This window comes from Giraffa tippelskirchi, chromosome 3, assembly GCF_054371585.1.
Source record: "Giraffa tippelskirchi isolate mGirTip1 chromosome 3, T2T-mGirTip1v1.2.pri, whole genome shotgun sequence".
Lineage (NCBI taxonomy): Eukaryota > Metazoa > Chordata > Mammalia > Artiodactyla > Giraffidae > Giraffa > Giraffa tippelskirchi.
Window position 1 is genome coordinate 185600032 of NC_137277.1, and position 17708 is coordinate 185617739.

General features: G+C 46.1%; 1 protein-coding gene across 9 annotated transcripts; it reads right to left on the bottom strand.

Annotated features, from left to right (window-relative positions):
- Positions 1-1774: 1774 nt before the first annotated feature.
- Positions 1775-16524, bottom strand: ELOA (elongin A). Of its 9 annotated transcripts, none has more exons than XM_081574478.1 (13): positions 15649-16054; positions 15305-15508; positions 14099-14182; positions 11709-11765; positions 10616-10722; positions 8750-9932; positions 8289-8403; positions 7523-7678; positions 7323-7420; positions 6316-6496; positions 5900-6011; positions 5166-5347; positions 1775-4241 (listed from the first exon to the last, which is right to left on the bottom strand). In XM_081574478.1, the coding sequence occupies exons 2-13, from the start codon at positions 15305-15307 to the stop codon at positions 4180-4182; spliced, it is 2340 nt and encodes a 779-aa protein (XP_081430604.1). In that variant the 5' UTR covers positions 15308-15508; positions 15649-16054; the 3' UTR covers positions 1775-4179. The 9 variants fall into 9 exon arrangements, 8 of the variants coding, with proteins under 8 accessions (XP_081430604.1, XP_081430607.1, XP_081430609.1 ...); XM_081574481.1 differs by having other exon boundaries at positions 15870-16053; XM_081574483.1 differs by lacking the exon at positions 14099-14182 and having other exon boundaries at positions 15870-16247.
- Between the last annotated feature and the right edge of the window lie 1184 nt (positions 16525-17708).

A 17708-nucleotide genomic window follows, 5' to 3' on the forward strand; every position in this document is an offset into this window, starting at 1 on the left:
GGACTCTCTAGCTGTGGGATGAGGGCTTCAGCAGTTTGCAGCACACGGGCTTAGTTGCCCCAGGGCATGTGGGATCTTAGTTCCTAGACAGGTATCAAACCAGCGTCCCCTGCGTTGCAAGGTGGATTCTTAAGCACCAGATCACCAGGGAAGTCCCCAAAGCTTAGTTGTTTTGAGTCACTGGGATTTTAGTTGTTACTGTACTATAGCCAAGCCCCAGGCTCCTCAAGCTCTTCTCTTCTTTGCTTTGCAGTAGTTTAAGTGACCTTGGTATTATCTGATCTTTAAGGCTGAAAGAATTCCCCTACAACATCTTGGGTCTGGATCTTTTTTATAGGGCAAACACTGCAACTGTTTTCCCTATTTCTTCTATGGTAATTAGTCTGTTTAGATTTGCCATTTCTGTAGGGGTCAATTTTGCTAAGTTTTATTTCTGGAGAATTATCCACTTCATATACAGGTTTTCTGAAGTATTGCATATAGTTGTGACACAGGGTTTTAAAAACCGGGAAGTTTTACATAGACGTCTAGATTTTTTGTATTTAAAACTCGTAAGATGCGGCAACACTGGACCCTGCCTTCTACCTGGAAACAATCAAGGGGAGCTGGGTTAATAGCTCCTTTTCCTTCTGTTCCCACACTTGTCTTACACCAAATTCCTGGTATTTGTGATTTCTGAAATAACAAGAACTTAGGTAGTGTCAGCCTTTTTGGTGGTTGTTAGGGGCTATGGTTTAAGGGACCTGGAAGAGACAGGAGTCCAAAACAGAAAAGTTGAACTCATCCATCTGGGGCAGCAGGGGCTAAGATTTCAGTTATCAGGAAGGACTAAGTGACCTCAGAGTAGTGCTCAGCTTGTGACCCTAAAGCTTTCATTCCTGTCAACTGGAAGCAAAACTTTGCCTTTCATTCCACCTTTAGAGAGAATGAAGGACACTAAAATTTATTGAGCTCTACTTCTCTCATTTAATCCTTGTAAGAACTCCTACAAGGTGTCATTATTCCCATTTCATAGATGAGGAAACTGAGGCTCAGAGAGATTTCACAAAGCTAGAGTGGTGGAGCCAGGATTTAAACCTGAATCTGACTTATTCCAAAGCTCATGCATTGTCTTCCCACTGTACTAATCATTCCCAAACCAGGCGACTCATCCAACTCATTGAGGGAGGCCTATGAAAAAGTACCTTTTTCCAGATCATACTTCTGACCAATTCAGGTTTCTGTAGTGGGGCCCAGAAATCTGTATTTTAAACAATGATTTTGGGAATTCCCTGGCAGTCCAGTGGTTGGGACTCTGCACTTTTAACTGCTGAGGGGCTGGGTTCAATTCCTGTCTAGGGAACTGGGATCCTACAAGCTGTGCAGTGCGGCCAGAAAAAAGAAAACCACAAACTATTTGTGTTGCTATTTCATTACTGCCTCCCCTCCTAGATGAACGCTGCATGAAGGCAGGGCCGTGTCTGTCTGACGCAGTGACAGAGTGGGGGCAGCACAAGCATTTGCTGTGTGACTGAATATGCAAGTTCCCCAGCCCAGCGAAGAGCTTTTAAACTAAGTGCTCATTTTTATCTGAGCTGCCTTGCTTTGCTCATAGGGTTCTCCCCACTGGGAGTCCCCCTTTCCCAGAACAGCTGTGCTACAGTACAGACAGAAATCCAACATCCTTTACGGCCCAGCCCAGGGATTAAGATCTCTGCCTCCAGCTCAGGAACCAGACATTGTGACCAGCTACCATTCTGACACAATAAGGGAGAACGGAAGAAAGACAACAGTATATGGGTTTTGTTTTTATTTAGACATGGAATTTTCCTTTCTTTTCATATAACTTATCTAATTAAAATATTCATCTTGGTAGTTACCACAAAAAAGTAACATAGAAAATTGTATTTACATTTTGGGACCAAAATACAAATGAAGAGCAAGATAATACCTTGCTCTTTTCCCTCCCACTTCCCGGAAAGAAAGAAAAAGCCCCAAAGAAACTGTTCATTACACCAAGGATCACAATGGGTTAATCTGCAATTTGGTGATTTGTGTGTAGTGTAGCACAGAAAAAAGGAATTGCACAAGTTTTCACAAATGAGACCAAAGGTTCAACATCAACCTGTGTCTGCTCTGCAGCCATTTTAACAACCCAGGAGAGGCAGCTGTTTGCAAACTCAGTTTCTCCTCTTCCCTCACCCTTCCCACCAAGTCATATCCCTGATGCAGACACTCTTAGAGGGGGCAGGAGGAAGATCTGGCTCTATGTAAGCAGGGGTGATCCAAAGTTGGGGAGTGATGTTGGGGTGTGTCTTTTACTCCCTCCCTGCCCAAAGACTCCTAATGAAGGAAATCAAATCACACACAACTGAATCAAATATGGAAAACTGGTTTCAGTGGCAGAGACTTCAACACACAGGTAAAGAGACAAATTCAAGGTGTTGACATTGAGAGGAAGCTATCCCAGGCAACAGATGTCTGGCACCTGACCCAGGTGCTCATGTGGTTTTAGAGAAGAGGCTTCCTAGTATCACATTTGGGGAGCGAGCTAGGGGACTGGTGGAATGGTAATACATATGATCGAGAGAAAGAATGCTTTTACCCAGTTCAAAAATACAGCAAATTAAACACAGCAATACTTGCATCCCTCAGGCACCCTGCACAGCAGTGCACTGACCAATGCAGCTTCTGCTGCACAGGCTTCTTGCTGTGTTGCTCTGCAATCTTCAGAATTCGCCTGAGGTCTACAGGATGGTTAAAAACAGCAGGCTCCATACTCTGAGCTTTGAGTGACCTTGTCAAAGGGATTAGCAACTGCCAAGCTCTATGGGCTGCCACACTAACCACACCCTCAAATCTGCTTCTCAGATTTCTAAAGGATGGGCATCTCCGATTTATAGTATCTACTTCTACCAGGGTCATGACCAAGGGGGTTCCTACTAGGTCACTGCCCTTCAACAGCCAAGAACACTGACGCTGTCCTCCTAGTTCTAATCTTTCCTCCCATGTCAACTCCAAAGTGAGATTCTCCCTTTCCAAACCTGTGGATGCCCCTGTGGCTCAGACCCTTTCCTTAAACTGGTCCTTTCCTCCAAATTCTGGCTTCAAGACTCAAAAAGTAGAGAGAGTTTCAAGTTGCAAAATTCTCTACAAAACATAGCAAATTGTGCTCTTTCAATCACATGATCTTAAAGAAAGGCAAAAACAAAACCGATTTCCAACAAGCATTACTTTTTAAAACCATTCAGCAATTCACAGGGAGTAAGAGATTAAAGTGCTGGTTTTTAAAAACTATTTTTTAAGTTGTATTTGGCGGCCTACAAAAAGCCCTGCCAGGTGTTTGAGTTTTGCCCCATGCCAGTGGGGAGAAGGAAAAATAAGGGAGGAAAAAGGAGCCTAAAGTTTTGAATTAGAAACTGGAAACTATAAAAATACTGGGGTTCTGTGTCAAGTTAAGCCTCAAAAGAAGCGGGACCTGGCAAAAAGAATGAGGGGGCAGGGAAGACTCTAGAACGTCCCTTAATAAATACTACGTGATGAGTAGGGAAGAGATGCTCCTGTGCAGGACTGCAGCGCGACACTGAGACGGGTTCCCAGAGGCAAGGGGGACTGCCCTGAACACGTCCGGTCTCCAGGCCGGGGCTCCCCTTCCAGCACAGGCAGCCCGCAGCACAGCACACCCCACACAGGCTCTGGGGACACCCAGTTCTCTCTCTGGACCAGAGTCCGCTCAGGAGAGATGAACTGGGACAGGACAAAGACTTCCACTAGGCTTCTGTCTAACAAAGAACCCTAAAAATAAAAGGCTAAGTGTGTGGGAGAGAACCGAAACAAAAGAACAGAAAACTTGGGGGCGGGGGGGAGGTAATATAAATACAATCTGGGGGCAATATTTATTAATTAAAACTATGTCTTATAGTTTACAAAGAAGCTAATTAACAACAAAGGTACAATTGACCTTAAAATCCTCGGTGAAAGCGAAGCTTCATGTCTTCAGAACGCTGAAGCGCTCGCCAGGCAAGGAGGCAGCGGCTGTGGACACCGGCTCAGGCACACGCCCACTGACGGCGCAGGACTCGGGGACCGAGAGCTTCCACGGAGTGAGAGGCTCTGGTCTCCTCTGGAAGTTCCACTCCCCAACCCCCACTGTCCTTGTATTCCTCCCCCCAGATTTCATTTCCAAGGTAAGTCCTCGGTTTATCGTCGGGAGAACCTGTTCTTGAAAGCTTTAATCGTCTTGGCCATCATTGGGGCAATTTCTGTGAAAAGAGAGACAAGGCAATTGTTTCAGATCCATGGCAGTTTGGACACCAGGCATCAGTGGTTTAGGCAAACCAAAGGCCTGCTTCTCTTGGTTCTACGCAGCCAGATGAGTGGATGCAAGTAGCAGCCCAAAGCAAATGCTTCCCGAGCACCCACCAGGACCTGACAATCACTCCAAGGCTCACAGCTCACCAAGACTCAGGCCAGCCCCTGTACAGTAAGTGGCAGAACTGGGGTTCAATCCCTGCCAGACTCTAAAGGCCATTCTGGGCTGCAATTTAACTCTGCTTCACCAACATCCAAATGAGCAAAAAGTACCCACTCTCATACCTGTCTGTCCAGTGCAGCAACAGGTCTGAGATGAGCTAAATGCACATACCACCTAAGAAGGACTAGGCTGCTTCTAGACGGGTTAGCCTGAGCCCAGCCAAAGCTCCCACCCTCCTGTGGGCCCTGAAGTCAATACAGAATAATGCTTAAGTCAGGACACCCTTGTAGAATACTTAGGATCGTCTATGGTAGTAAAGCTAGTAAGACATGAACTAGATCCAGCTAGATATAAAAAATAAATACTTGGAAGCTGAGGTTATAAAACTTCAACAAAATCATTCAGCTGTTAACTCCATGTTGTTGCCTAGAGAAACAAGTTTACATTTAGGCTGAAAAAAAAAAAAAAAGACAAGCAGAGCACCAAAATGAATATTCACTACGCTCAAAACTTAAACAATACACACAACACGCCTATGAACACGGCAGAGGAAGGAGGCGCTGACACTTAGACCAGCCATGTGCAAGGTATTACATATGCTACATCTAACACACAAGGTGCACTAATGATGCAGCACTATGACATTAAAGGGGCTCAAATACTAGTGTGAACTAGTTCTGAGATAGCCGAGCAGGAGCCCCGAGTTACTTACTCTTCACAGCCGGTTTCCTAGGGTCATAGGAAACAGAGCTGCTGACCACAGGTGCTGAGTGGGCACCACTGGTGCTCGGGCCATCGTAGGCCGGCTCCTCGGGGCTGGCGTTAAAGCTGTTGCTGCTGCCACTGCTGAAGGAAGCCCGGTTGCTTCCTGTGGGGTACGGCGCTGGCTTGATCCTGGGATACAGAGCCAAGCAGAGAGTCAAAAGCAGGAGAAACCAACCCTCGGCACAAACAGCCTGAAGTGGGCTGGTCTGAGGACTCGGTTCTGTGGCTCTGACCAGTGGACCTGGTACCTAGATTTTGCTCATGGCTTGTAAGTGACATGGCAGTCCTTCAGGATGAATGATAATCTGGACTAACTTTTCACTGTTTTGGTGTAAATCTGTATTTTGAAAATGCAAACGTACTTAGATAACCTAGTCATCGCAGTAGTATGTTTTCTGTTTAAACAGAGAAAGGGAAAGCCTTAGGAAATGTGTCCCAGAGGCAGGCCCTGTTCTCCATGTAATCCTGACCTCTCTGAGGGGCAGGGGTCATTATCCAGCCCACAGTGCAGCCAAGGAAGCTGAGGCTCAGGGAGCTAGGGCCCAGTGGGTCAAGGTCAGCCTCCAGAACCCACTCTGGCCTCACGTTTCCTCCCTCAAAATGAACAACTGCTTCCTGCCCCGGGGCCACCCCTCGGGCTCTCTCCGAGCAGGCAGAACCACAGAGGAGCAGAGATCTTACCTGATTTTTTCAGGCACAGCTGCTCCTCCTGTTCCAAATTTCTCCTGCCTCCTTCGAACATCACGAGGTGGCTTGGCCGCAGAGTTGACAAAGGCCATTTTTGCTTGTCGGCCTGTGGATAAATGGAGGTTAATACCTGCCTTCTTGAGCTGAGACGCTACAGTTAATAATCTATTCTGTTAAGAGAATAAAGGCTTTTCAAGGGCCTCCAAAGGTAGGGGATAATCGACCAACCTTGGAAACCCCTCTGGAGGGTAGCGTGGGTAGTGGCCGAACAAACACCCTGCCTTCTGCCCACTTCTGCAAATGTGAGAGAGCTAGGGGCCAGAGGTCCTACCTTAGCTGAGCCCACCACAGCCCTGGCATGACCAGAGCACAGGGCTCACTCTTCTTCCAGACCCGGCCTGCAGCCTTACCTTTGGGCTTATTGGCGTGTGCAGATCGGATGTTCTTTGTGAGGACTCGCAGCCGCTGCTCTCGCGCATCCTGAAGCCGTAGGTACATCTCCCGCCACGACTCATACTCTTCCGGCCTTTCATCCTTAAAGTCTCGGTGACAATGAACTTTCCATAACTGATCCGTTTCTTCAATTAATACCTAAAATCAGAACCAGGACATCATTTACATGCAAGCACTCTTACATGCCTCTTTTCCACCCTTACTCAGGGTGACCAGTTCCCTAACAATATTTTGGTCCTCACAGTAACAGTAGCGGTATAGTAAAACACCATAGTTCCAGGAAAAAACCAAATCCCTGAATTAAAACATTAAGTGCAAGCCACTACTAACTGCTGCCGGGGGTTGTGGGGCTAGGAAAGCAGACAACATCAAAATTAGTTTAAGATCAGTTTTGTACTGTGCAGGGAAGGAACTGAGGTGAAGTCCAGTCCAAGCATTTCCCCAGCACTACACGGAACTGTCATGGCCAGGGCCCACCTAAGGAGGAGATGTCACAGATCCTTTGAATCAGAGAGGGATAGCTCATGGAATCAAATGAGCATCTCCAGCCTTAGGAGGATTTGGTGATGGATCTGTTTGCCTCTAGAAGACACTCAGTCAATCTTACGTGTTGACACTCAGGTATCTGGTAAACCAAGCTCTATCCCTGCCTTGGATCCCAAGGACTATTCTTCTAGAATTTTCCCTTGACTTCTGTATCTAGGAAAGCTCACGGGATGTGGGAAATGGTCCGCCTCTCCCCGCTCCCACTTTTTAATCCCACCTTGATTCCAGCCTAAGAGGCCTACTTAAGATGTTAGGGGCAGGTGCTAAAAGTCTGCTTGTTTAAAGGCCCATAGGCAAACCCAGAACAGTGCTCTGACCGCTGCCTGCCCTCTGTCTTTGGCAGAGAGACAGAGACAAACCTATTTTTTCAGACACAAGCCAGCAAACTGCCCTCTTGCCATCCAAGCAGGATACTCACATGATTGTACTCTTCTATTCGATACAACTGATCGGGTGTACACCTCTCCAAAACAGGTTCAAGGACAGAATATGGGACACCTCCCACTTCAAAGATCGCTGCAGAGAATCGAGGGAAAAAGGGACTGAGTAGTGGTCAAGTCCCACGTTGGGTCAAGTGACCCAATGTGCCTAAGAGCAGGAGAGAAGCATGTGACTTACAGTCGATGTTGTTTTTAAGCACCCGGATGCACTGCTCATGCAAGGTCATCATTTTGGGGAGATAGGCACACTTGGAACCCGAATAGACCTGCATCTTAGAATTCATTCTTCTTCCGGTGAATCCGGCTTCTTCCTCTTCCTGGGGTGAGGAGAGTGCTGTAAGGCAAGAAAAACAGGAATGTAAGTTCTCTTTCTCAGAGGCAACCACTGCCACCAGTTTCTTGCGTCCTTCCAGAAAGTCTATGCAAAAACAAACTAATATTTATTTTATTCTTTTAAGCAATCAATAACATATTATCATGATTTTGTCATTTACCGAATTTTAGAAATCACCTCAATACATAGATTTTCCACTTTAAAACTAACCTTAAGAAACAAAAAACAAAAAAAACTAGACCTTTTTTTAAGCCCCTGTGGAATGTAAGAATAGAAGGCTGCTATAACAGCAGCAACTAAGGTTTAATAAACACTTAACTCTGTGTAAAAACCCAGAGCTCAGAGCTTTACGAGCATTATCACTTTCAATTCACCGCATAGGCAGATACCACTATTTCATCCATTTACAGAATATGAAACTGAAGTCCAAGAAAATTAAGTTATTGTCCAAGATCATATAACTTGTAGTAAGGCCAGAGTTGGGATTCAAACCCAAGCCATCAAACTCCAGAACATGCGCTCTTAGAAAATGCACCATTCATGATGTCAGATCATGAATTTTTTAAATCACTTTTTCCTTAAGGAAAAAAAAAAAGACAAAGCAAATTACCTTTTCGCTTTGGTTGGAAGGATGACATCAATTCAGGGGAAGGAAGTGGACGGTAATTGGCCTGGATCACAGGTAATGGGAGGTCAGGTAATACTGGCAACACATCACTGGGGACCTGCAGAGGAGAGACCAGTGACTGGAGAGCCCCTTTCTGCTAGCACAGCTCCTTCCCACAGTCGATGCCCAGCGGTGCTGACGTGGCAGTAACTTCACAGGTAGCCTGGAGGAGAGGCAGCAGCCATGCCTGACACTACCTAAGTCAGGAGACACAGAGATGGGCCCAGCATGATGGAATGCCTCAGAAAAGACTTTTCTCGGGTTCTACCGACCCTGGTGGCCACAGAGGCCAGGAGGAAATTATTTCAGACTGAAATTCAGCAAGTCACGGAAAAGCCAGCCAAGTGAATCAGCAGTGGGGCTGCAGGCCCAGGTGCTCTGGGTGAAGGGGCCACAGGGGTTACCTTTTTCAGCTTGGCTGAGTCAGCTCCAACTGGCGGAAGCTTCTCGGGCTTGTTTTCATTCACCTTAGGTAATTTCTGAACCGAGTCCAAGTTTTTACTAGTGCTTTTTGACTCATTTTTTTTAAGTCCTTTTTCTCCAGGAGTCGTGGTTGAAGTTTTCACAGTCTTTTTCTTTTTCTTCCGGGGCTGGTCATAGCTGAGGTATGACTCAAAAGACATCGTGGGCTTCTCGAATTCATCATCCGTATCTGCCTCCTCACCTTTCGGGAAGGAGCCCGCCGACTTTCTCTCTGAATGTGAAGGTCTGACTTTCCCTTCTTGAGTCTTCAGGTTGTTAGAAACCTCTTTTGCCTTGGGCAGCAGGTCTCCTGCCCCCTTGCCTGTGTCTGAGCTTTCTAGACCCTGCCTGTTTTTGTCTGATCTGCTTTTCTCGGAGTCTCTAGGTCTCGGCTTTCTGAGGTGGTTGTCTGAAGTCACCTCCGAGGGCGGCGAGACCTTCTTCTTGGCACTGCCCTCCTTCCCCTTCTCTCTCCTGACACCAGAGGGCGGTTTCTCCTTTGTGCTGTCCCCGGAGGTCAGCCTCCGGTTTTCCTCTTTGGAGACAACCTTGTGTGATTTTTCTTTGCTCAGAGAGGGCTTCTCGTCTCCTTTGGCCTCCGCCGGACGTTTTTCTCTGTGGGAAGATCTCTGCTCCTTGCTCTGGCTCATGCTTTCTCTCCCCTGGGCTTCCCCCAGGTGTCGTTCTTGACTGACCCCCAGTCTGTCCTGAAAGGCGTTACTGTGGCCTTTGCCAGGCTTCTGGTGGGGAACAAAGGGCTCATGGTCCTCCTCCAGGGATCTGTAATGGTCCAAAGACATCTGATGAGGGCTGCTAGATGGTGGAGGGGACTGCACATGGCCGTAATCGGAAGACTCATGGTCTGAAGAGTAAACTGGAGAAGCTCTGTGGTACCTCTTTCTTTCATCTCTCCTCTCATGACTGTGAGATACTTTGTGAGGCCGCTCGGGCTCTGGGAGTTTTCTGTGCTTTTTCTGTCTATTATCAGGACTGTACGACTGGCTGCTGGAGGCTTTCCAGCTTCCCGGGTAGTCCCCCTCTATCTCCACCTCCTCCCTCAGGGCATCCCTGGGGCGCTTTCGAGAACTGCTCTTCTCAAAGTCCTGTTCTTCGGGCTCTGTGGTTCTAAAACAAGAGAAAAAAACAGACAAAAAGTTCAGGGTATTCCTTGTTCACAGGACAAAGTCACAGAACCTGAACTCACGAAAGAGATGAAGAGTTTACATCAAGAGTTAGAAACAAGGGCTTGGGAAGAAGGTTCTGCCCAAAGATACTCAACTAGGTTTTAAAACTGGGAAAACTCAAATATTCCATAAATGGAACATGATGAGTTTAACTACAGGCTACAAGGAAGATCAAGTATCTTGTGTACTTGTAAATGCTTAAAAAGCTTTTCAACACAGGGAAATATTTGTTACATTAAAAAGGGGCTGTAATTTATGTTAAGTTTATTCACAACTATATAAAAATGACTTTTAAGACTAGGTTAGAAAGAAACATTCCAAAATGTCAATAACGATGATCTCTTGGAAAGTACAATTTAGAAATTTTTATTCTTTCGAGTTCCCTGGTGGCCTAGTGGTTAGGATTCTGGGCTTTCACTACTGTGGCCCAAGGTTCAACCCCTGGTCAGGGAACTGAGATCCCATAAGCCATGAGGCAGTACCAAAAAGAGAAATTTATTCTTCTATTTTTTAAGTATTTTATAATATTCTTTAATGATCATGAATTGTTTCTTATAATGGAGGCAGAATAAAAATTTTAAATAAGAAGGCAGAGAAGGAATAAAAAAGAAAAACTTTTCCTACCGTTCTACAGGAACCAGCTTCTTCCACTGGGCCACTAGGTCCCTGGCGAAGTTTCCGACGTGCTCGTGTTTTCGCAAGCTGTTTACCGTTTTCCCAACTCCAGTCTCCTACAAAGTTGACAAAGGGATCGTTAGAAGGTTGTGGAACTAGGCGCACGATTTTCTAAAAAAGTAAAGTCTCCTACGTTCCAACAAACCAATACTTCATTCCAAAAACACACAACTCTCCGTACAAAATTAGTTCGTGTCAACACACCAAACCTCTAATGACACACAGTAGCAAAGCATACCAAATTCAGAAGAGGAAAACACTAAATTAAAACACTTCTGGAGGGACTTCCTGATAGTCCAGTGGTTAAGAATCTGCCTGCTGGTGCAGGGGACACGGGTTTGACTCCTGGCCCCAAAGATTCCACATGCCTCAGACCAACTAAGCCCACGTGTCACAACTCCTGAAGCCCACTCGCCCTAGAGACTGTGCTCCACAGTAAGAAAAGCCACTGTGATGAGAAGCCTGCTCGTGGCAGCTAAAAAAGCCTGCGCACAGCAACAAAAACCCAGCACAGCCAAAAATAAATACAGTAAAAAAAAAAAAATCAAGCCCATGGATTATAAGACAAAAAACACTTCTAGAACTTTAAAAATAATAACAAGAGTGATCATGGCAGGTGTCAGACCCTGACCTAAGAGTATTGCATCTGGTGTCTGAGTTAATACTTTTCTTTGGCCACACTGGGTGACTTGTGGAAACTTAATTCCCCAAACCAGGGATTGAACCTAGGCCCATGGCAGTGGAAGCACAGAGTTTTAACCACTGATCCATCAAGGGACTCCCTCAAGTAATACTTTAGAACACTTTTATCACCTTAAAAAGAAATCCAGTTCCTCCCATCCCTGGTAATCACTAATCTACTTTCTGTTTGTGGATTTGCCTACTCTGGACATTTCATATAAATAAAACCACACAATATGTGACCTTGTGTCTGGTTTCCTTCACTTCTAGAGCCCACGGTCTTAATCTTACTGTATAATCTCTCCGATTGCAAAGGGGATGGGATACAGTTGTATAATATCTAAAATTACACAGCTCTTACCGCAAGAATGTCTACTGTAATGGGCAAGGCGGAGAGTTTCTTCAAATATTTCAATAGCTGCAGAGAGAAATTAAATACACGTTAATTTTTATAAAATCATTATCATTCCCTGAACAAATATCAAAGAATAATATCTAATGGTAAAGTGCTTACTCTGTGTTATACAGTATTAAGTATGGTTATTATCCTATTTTACAAAGTGAAAACAGACTCAATCAAGTTAAATTACTTGTCTCAGGATGCATGTAGAGCAAGATTCACTCAGGTCCGTGGCTTTAGATTCTGTGCTTTCAACCACTATGCAACACCGAGGGAAGACCTATCAGTTCTAATGTAAGTCATCAACAACTACCGTTCTGCCCCAGTTAGAACTTCTGAGAAAGGTGCCGAATGTAGGAAATTACTCATGGAGGAAAGTAAAAAGGAGAAGAGGTCTCTATAGGAAAAGGGAATCACAGTTTCAGAGAAAGTGTGTTTAACAGAATTGGGGTTTTTGTTTGTTTGCCTTTTGATGTAAGTGGGAAGCCAAGACCAATTTCAAGTTGCTAGAATCAGAGCTTTGCATTGCGAATGGTGAACGCAAAATGTCTGGGTAGACTGGAGAAGCAATCTGGGTTTGGCCACATTTCCTTTCTATAGTATAGTCTCTTGAACCCGATCAAAATCAGGATAGCGGAGCTGTTAAGATAGTCTCAAAGACAGGCTTCAATGTGCCCCTGCCACTTCCTTGTGGGGTGATCTTGTGCAAGGCACTAACCTCTCTGAGCCTCAGTTACTTCATCTGCAAAACAGGAACTGAATCCTGTCTCTACTTCACAGGCTGTGAGGATTCAAACCAGGTCTGTAGCCCTAGTGCCCGGAATGCTATGCTTATTAATCATTTCATTCATCAGCTGACCATTCATTAACAGCTACCCTTAATCTTCTACCACATATTCTCAGCCAGTTCCTACTTGCTCCACTTCTACCCAAAGCCATGACTGCTATGCCACTCTCCAGGAAAGGTTTATGTATATATAAATAAATTTACATTCACGGAGTGCCGAAAAGTACAAGTTGTTCAAAATAGATTAACTATGACTGCCTTTATATTTAAATATCTGATAACAGGATCTGTTCTTTTTACATGTGTAGCCCAGGCTATAGTTAGTATGCCATATTGCTATTAGGTGGAGTAGCAAGTATGTTTTTCTGGTCATTCTACTTCAATACTTACTGAACACGGTCGCTAGGCAGAGCAACTGGATCACATGTGATCATCTTGTTTGACTGGGAACAACTGACAAGCCAAGTAGTGTATCTATAGAGTTTCACCTTCATAGCTGAGTGAAAACTATGCTCTACTTCCAATTCAATCACCACCACCATCAACTCAGGACAAAGTATGTGTATTTCTTGTCACCCAAGTGATGGGTGCAAAGATTCCTGCCAAATCCTTTTCTTAAAAAGGAAAACTTAGAATATCTGAAAAGATCAAAACCAGATTGTGTCCTCTAACACCATTCTCTGGAAGGCATTTATATATTGAATACTATTTATTGTGCATTGGCTACTATGTTAAGTTCTTACACCTGTTAGCTCATTTCATTCTCGTTAACCAACTCCATAAAATGGATTTCATGTTCCCCATTTTACAGACACTGAAACTGAGCTCAGTGAGATTAGGTAACCTGCCTACAAGCCAGTCAGTCAGGTGTGTTTTCACACAGCAGCCACTGGGTTGGTAAAATGTTACAGAAAAACCCCTTTGGCCAACTCAATACTACAAAGCCAGGAGACCTATCAACATAAAAAAAAACCACTGTCCTTAGAAGACAGGAAAAGAAAACGTGCCTCTTAGCACACTTGACACAAAGCAGAAGAGTCCCTCCTTAGTGTTACAATGTCAGACAGTTTAGAGTCTGCAGAGGAAAGAAGGTCACTACCAGGACCTCTATAAAGGCCACATATAAGAATGGGCTAGAAGTCACTGAAGGTGTGTTCATCCTGAAGCCTAGCACTAACTCGAAGTGTAAATCCTGTCTTTCTGCTTCCTTTTGGGTTAGAAGGGGCGACTTAAAAGGAGACAAAACGAAAACCCTGGAGATATTCAAACCAATTTAGCCCAAGCCAAGAGAAACAGGGCTTCAGAGCCTCTCTATTTTCAATGAGGTTCAAAGAAGAACAAAGCATTAAAAAGGTAAAGCTCTCTGGGCATCCTCAGGTAGGTGGAAACTTGCTGTTACCAAACTGAGGGACCAGTTGTAGTTTGCAGGAACTGATAATAAGTCATTGAGAAACAGAAAACCTTTGCACAGTCCATGCTTAGGAATCTCAGTTGTCCTTTGCACACGACTTCATCCCAAAGAGCTAAAGATGTTCATAGTGTTGACCCCTTGTTCTCCACTTGCCTTCAAACTGTGTTCCTGGTAGTTTCCATGTTCAAATGATAACATGTGACAAGTAACTTGACCAGCCATGAAAACTGTTTCCACCTAAATAGTAGGAACCAAGTGAGCCTGGTTTGCCTGATACATTTTCCCCCAAGTAAGCTAGATTATACACAGGCTTAAAGTGAAAACAGAGTTATAGTTAAACATCTGTATGTTTAACACTGGAAAATCCATGAACAGAGGTGTAGAATCAACCCTTTGGCTAATAATGGTTCGAAATCAAGATTAAGTTTCAAATTTCAATACTGCTATATAATCATCTTGCAATTTCAAGAACAACCTGTGGGAGCATGTTGGGTTAACAGAAGGTTGAGAAGGCCAGTGTGCCAGCTTGCAGTTTTCCCTCTGCATTAGCTCATTTGTGAACGCCAACTATTGCGCCCTTTGCAAAAATGATCTTCATAATGCAAACTCAGAAGTTTAGGGTGACTGTCTGTGCCCAGAGACTCACAATCACTCCTAGTTGGAATAGGTTGAGAAGTCAAACAAACCATTTCTTACTTTGAAATTTCATGCACATCAACTAGAAAAGCTATTTTAAAAGTTAAGTTCTAGTGGGAAAATGGCTATAGATACTACCTGGTGCTTTTTTTTTTTTTTTTTAACCCAATGGAAGATGAAACTGGGGAGATAAGCGGATTTACATAGTGTTGTTTTAAGGTTTTAAAAAGTCAATAACAAACCCACAGTGTCCGGGAAAAACAAACTAGTACTCAGAAATAATGACCATTGATTAGAAGCCCACAAAGAGTTATTATAAAAAGAAACTTGTAAATATGCCTGTCCACTAGGTACTGAAGCCAGGATAGAAAATATAACACAAAACAAGTGAACACATGGCAGTTTTCACCGACTTAAAGCTCAAATGTCGTCCTGAAGAAGTGGATCTTTGAGCTAGGTATGCATGAGAAGCAAGTGGTCTGATAATGAGATACAGCCTTTAGAAACAGAAAAATACCTCACCTATGACAGACTAAGAACAAGGTGAAGAGAAAGGGACCCATCAAGAAAAATTGTCAAGAGTGCAGATTAACATCTACTGAGCACTTCCGCCCTTTGGTGCTGTCCTAGAAGAAGCAGGTGAGGAAACTGGCTTAGCAAGGAACATCCCCCACCCCCTAATGTCCATGGCCAGCAAATAAATTAGAACTCAGATCTCCTCACCATTTTATCTCTAATGACTCCCTGGATTATTTCCTCTTTAAAAGGCACTCTGGGATTTACAGATCCAACTCTTAAGGACTGTACACAGCAGATATAATGCTAACAGAAATGTCAAACACCTTGAGTGTTTTCATCACTGTATTTCAATTAAAAAAAAAAAAAAACAACTAACATCCACCGGACTCTCTCCCGGACACTGAGAAGCTGGATGGAAGAAAAGTCGGAGAAAAAGGAAAACATACATTTAACTTATGAAAACAGTTAAGGAGAGGGAATAAAACTAGCCGGGCACAATTAAAAACGGTTGCCCATCACTCGCAGCAGCCAGAAGCGGTAGCCCTTACCTTTCTAGCAATGCCAGAAGGAAAAGGGAAATCTAGCTGCGACTTCTAACCATGTTTCCCCCAGCCCCTTCCAATTACAACCTAAGTTTTTAGTTAGGGTGACATGAGGTTTATTTTTGCTTTGAAAGAGATTTACTGAGAAAGCAAAAAAAGGGTCCACGTTCTAATTATCAAGGCGGAAAGGAATTAAAAAACGTCTTAAGGACGCAGGGACCACACACCGAGCCTAGGTTCCATCAGGCGCAGGCAGAGAACACCCCACCCCCCACCCCCTTCTCCCCATCAAACATCAAAAAGACGGTAAGAAATCAGGGGACGGATCGCGCAGGGCGAGGAGCTGAGCGGGCAGGAGTTAACTCCGGGCGGGGAGCTCTCCCGACAGGAAAACAGCTGGCCCGGGACGCCCGGGGGAGGGCTCCGCGAGCCCCGCCGGCACGCGGTGTCCGCGCGGAGCGCGCCCGGGCCCCGCCGCAGCCCGCTGGCGCCCGGGCCCGGCACAAGCGGCAGGCCCTGGCCCGCCGAGGCCGGCCGCCCTGCGGGCCCCACCGCGTGGGCAGCGGCCGGACCGCCACGAAGTTCCCCGCCGCAGGCCGCAGTCCAGCGGGGACCGCGCCGCGGGTCCGAGCCCCCCGCGGCCGCGCCCGGGCCCTTGACCGTTACCGGGCCGCGCCGCGCCCAACGCCCGCCCCGCGCCGCGCCCGCCCGTCCGCCCGCTCGCTCACCTTCTTCGGCTCTGCGTTCGTGGCCAGGCGCGCCTGCAGCTTCTCCACAACTTGCAGCGCCGACTCCGCCGCCATCGCTGTCACTGGCGCGGCCTCCTCGCCGGAACTGGGCTCGCGTCGCGTCCTCGGGCTGCGGCTCCGCCCTCCGTGCATCCCCGGCGGAGACGGAAACGCGACCGGTCCCTTCCGGGCCTCGGCGAAGTGTGTGTGAAGGGGGGGTGCGTCGGGGGCGCCGCTCGGCCGCAGGCCCCGCCCCCGCGGCCGGGGACCCGGGTCCACTGTACGCACCCGCGGGGCCGAGCGCTCCGGGAGTCGGGGGTCGCTTGGTCTCGGCGCGCCGGGTGCTCCGCACTGGTCGCCGCTGGGCAGCCCCGCTTCTGGTCCTCGGGGGCGCGGAGCCAAAGCCCCGAAAAGACCACGCTCCGATGTCCAGCCGAGGCCGAATGTAGACCGCAGCGCCGGACTCTGGTTTTATAAATCCGGGCCCGTCCCTTGCGCTGTTAGCCACGCCCTAAATAACACCTGTGTGTGGTTCCTGAGTGTGTCTGCGGCTAATGAAATCAGTAGGGAGTAACGCTAGTGACCACTCTTGATTGGGCGCACTGAAGCCCAGTGATTGAGTTAGCTTAATTTCACTCTCAGTACAACCCAATGAAACGAGTTATATTATCCCCATTTTACAGATGAGGAACCCGAAGCTCAGAGAGATGAAGTTAACTTGCTGGTGGTCACATAACAGCAAAGAGGTGATGCTGGAATTTGAATCTAAATAGTCTAGGTTCACTGTGAACGCACATCTCTGAATAGGTCAAGGATTTGAGGCCCAGGGAGTGAAAGGGATTCGTTAAAATTCAAACAATTTAGCTACAAGAGGTAATAGCCCACGTCTCACTTTCACCCCAAAACAGTGCCTGGTACCCGAGTACCAAATAAATACTTCTTGAACGAACCAATGGCTGTTTCCTCTAAACCAGTAGGGCCTGAATCAGACCAGTCCAAGACACTATCCCTGAGGGTTCTTACCCTCATCCCAGAAGCACTAAATTTTACTATTAATAAACTATCATCATGGCTACTCAACAGTTGAAAGGGCGTCCCTGGTAGTTTAGCTGGTAAAGAATCTGCCTGCAATGCAGGAGACCCTGAGTCAGCAAGATCCCCTGGAGAAGCGATAGGCTACCCACTCCAGTATTCTGGCCTCTAGAATGCCACAGACAGAGGAACCTGGCAGGCTACAGTCCATGGGACTGTAGAGTCCAAAGAGTCAAACACGACTGAGCGAGCGAGTTTCACTTCAAACAGTTGAAAATTGGTTTAAAATACCAGCATCGATTACAT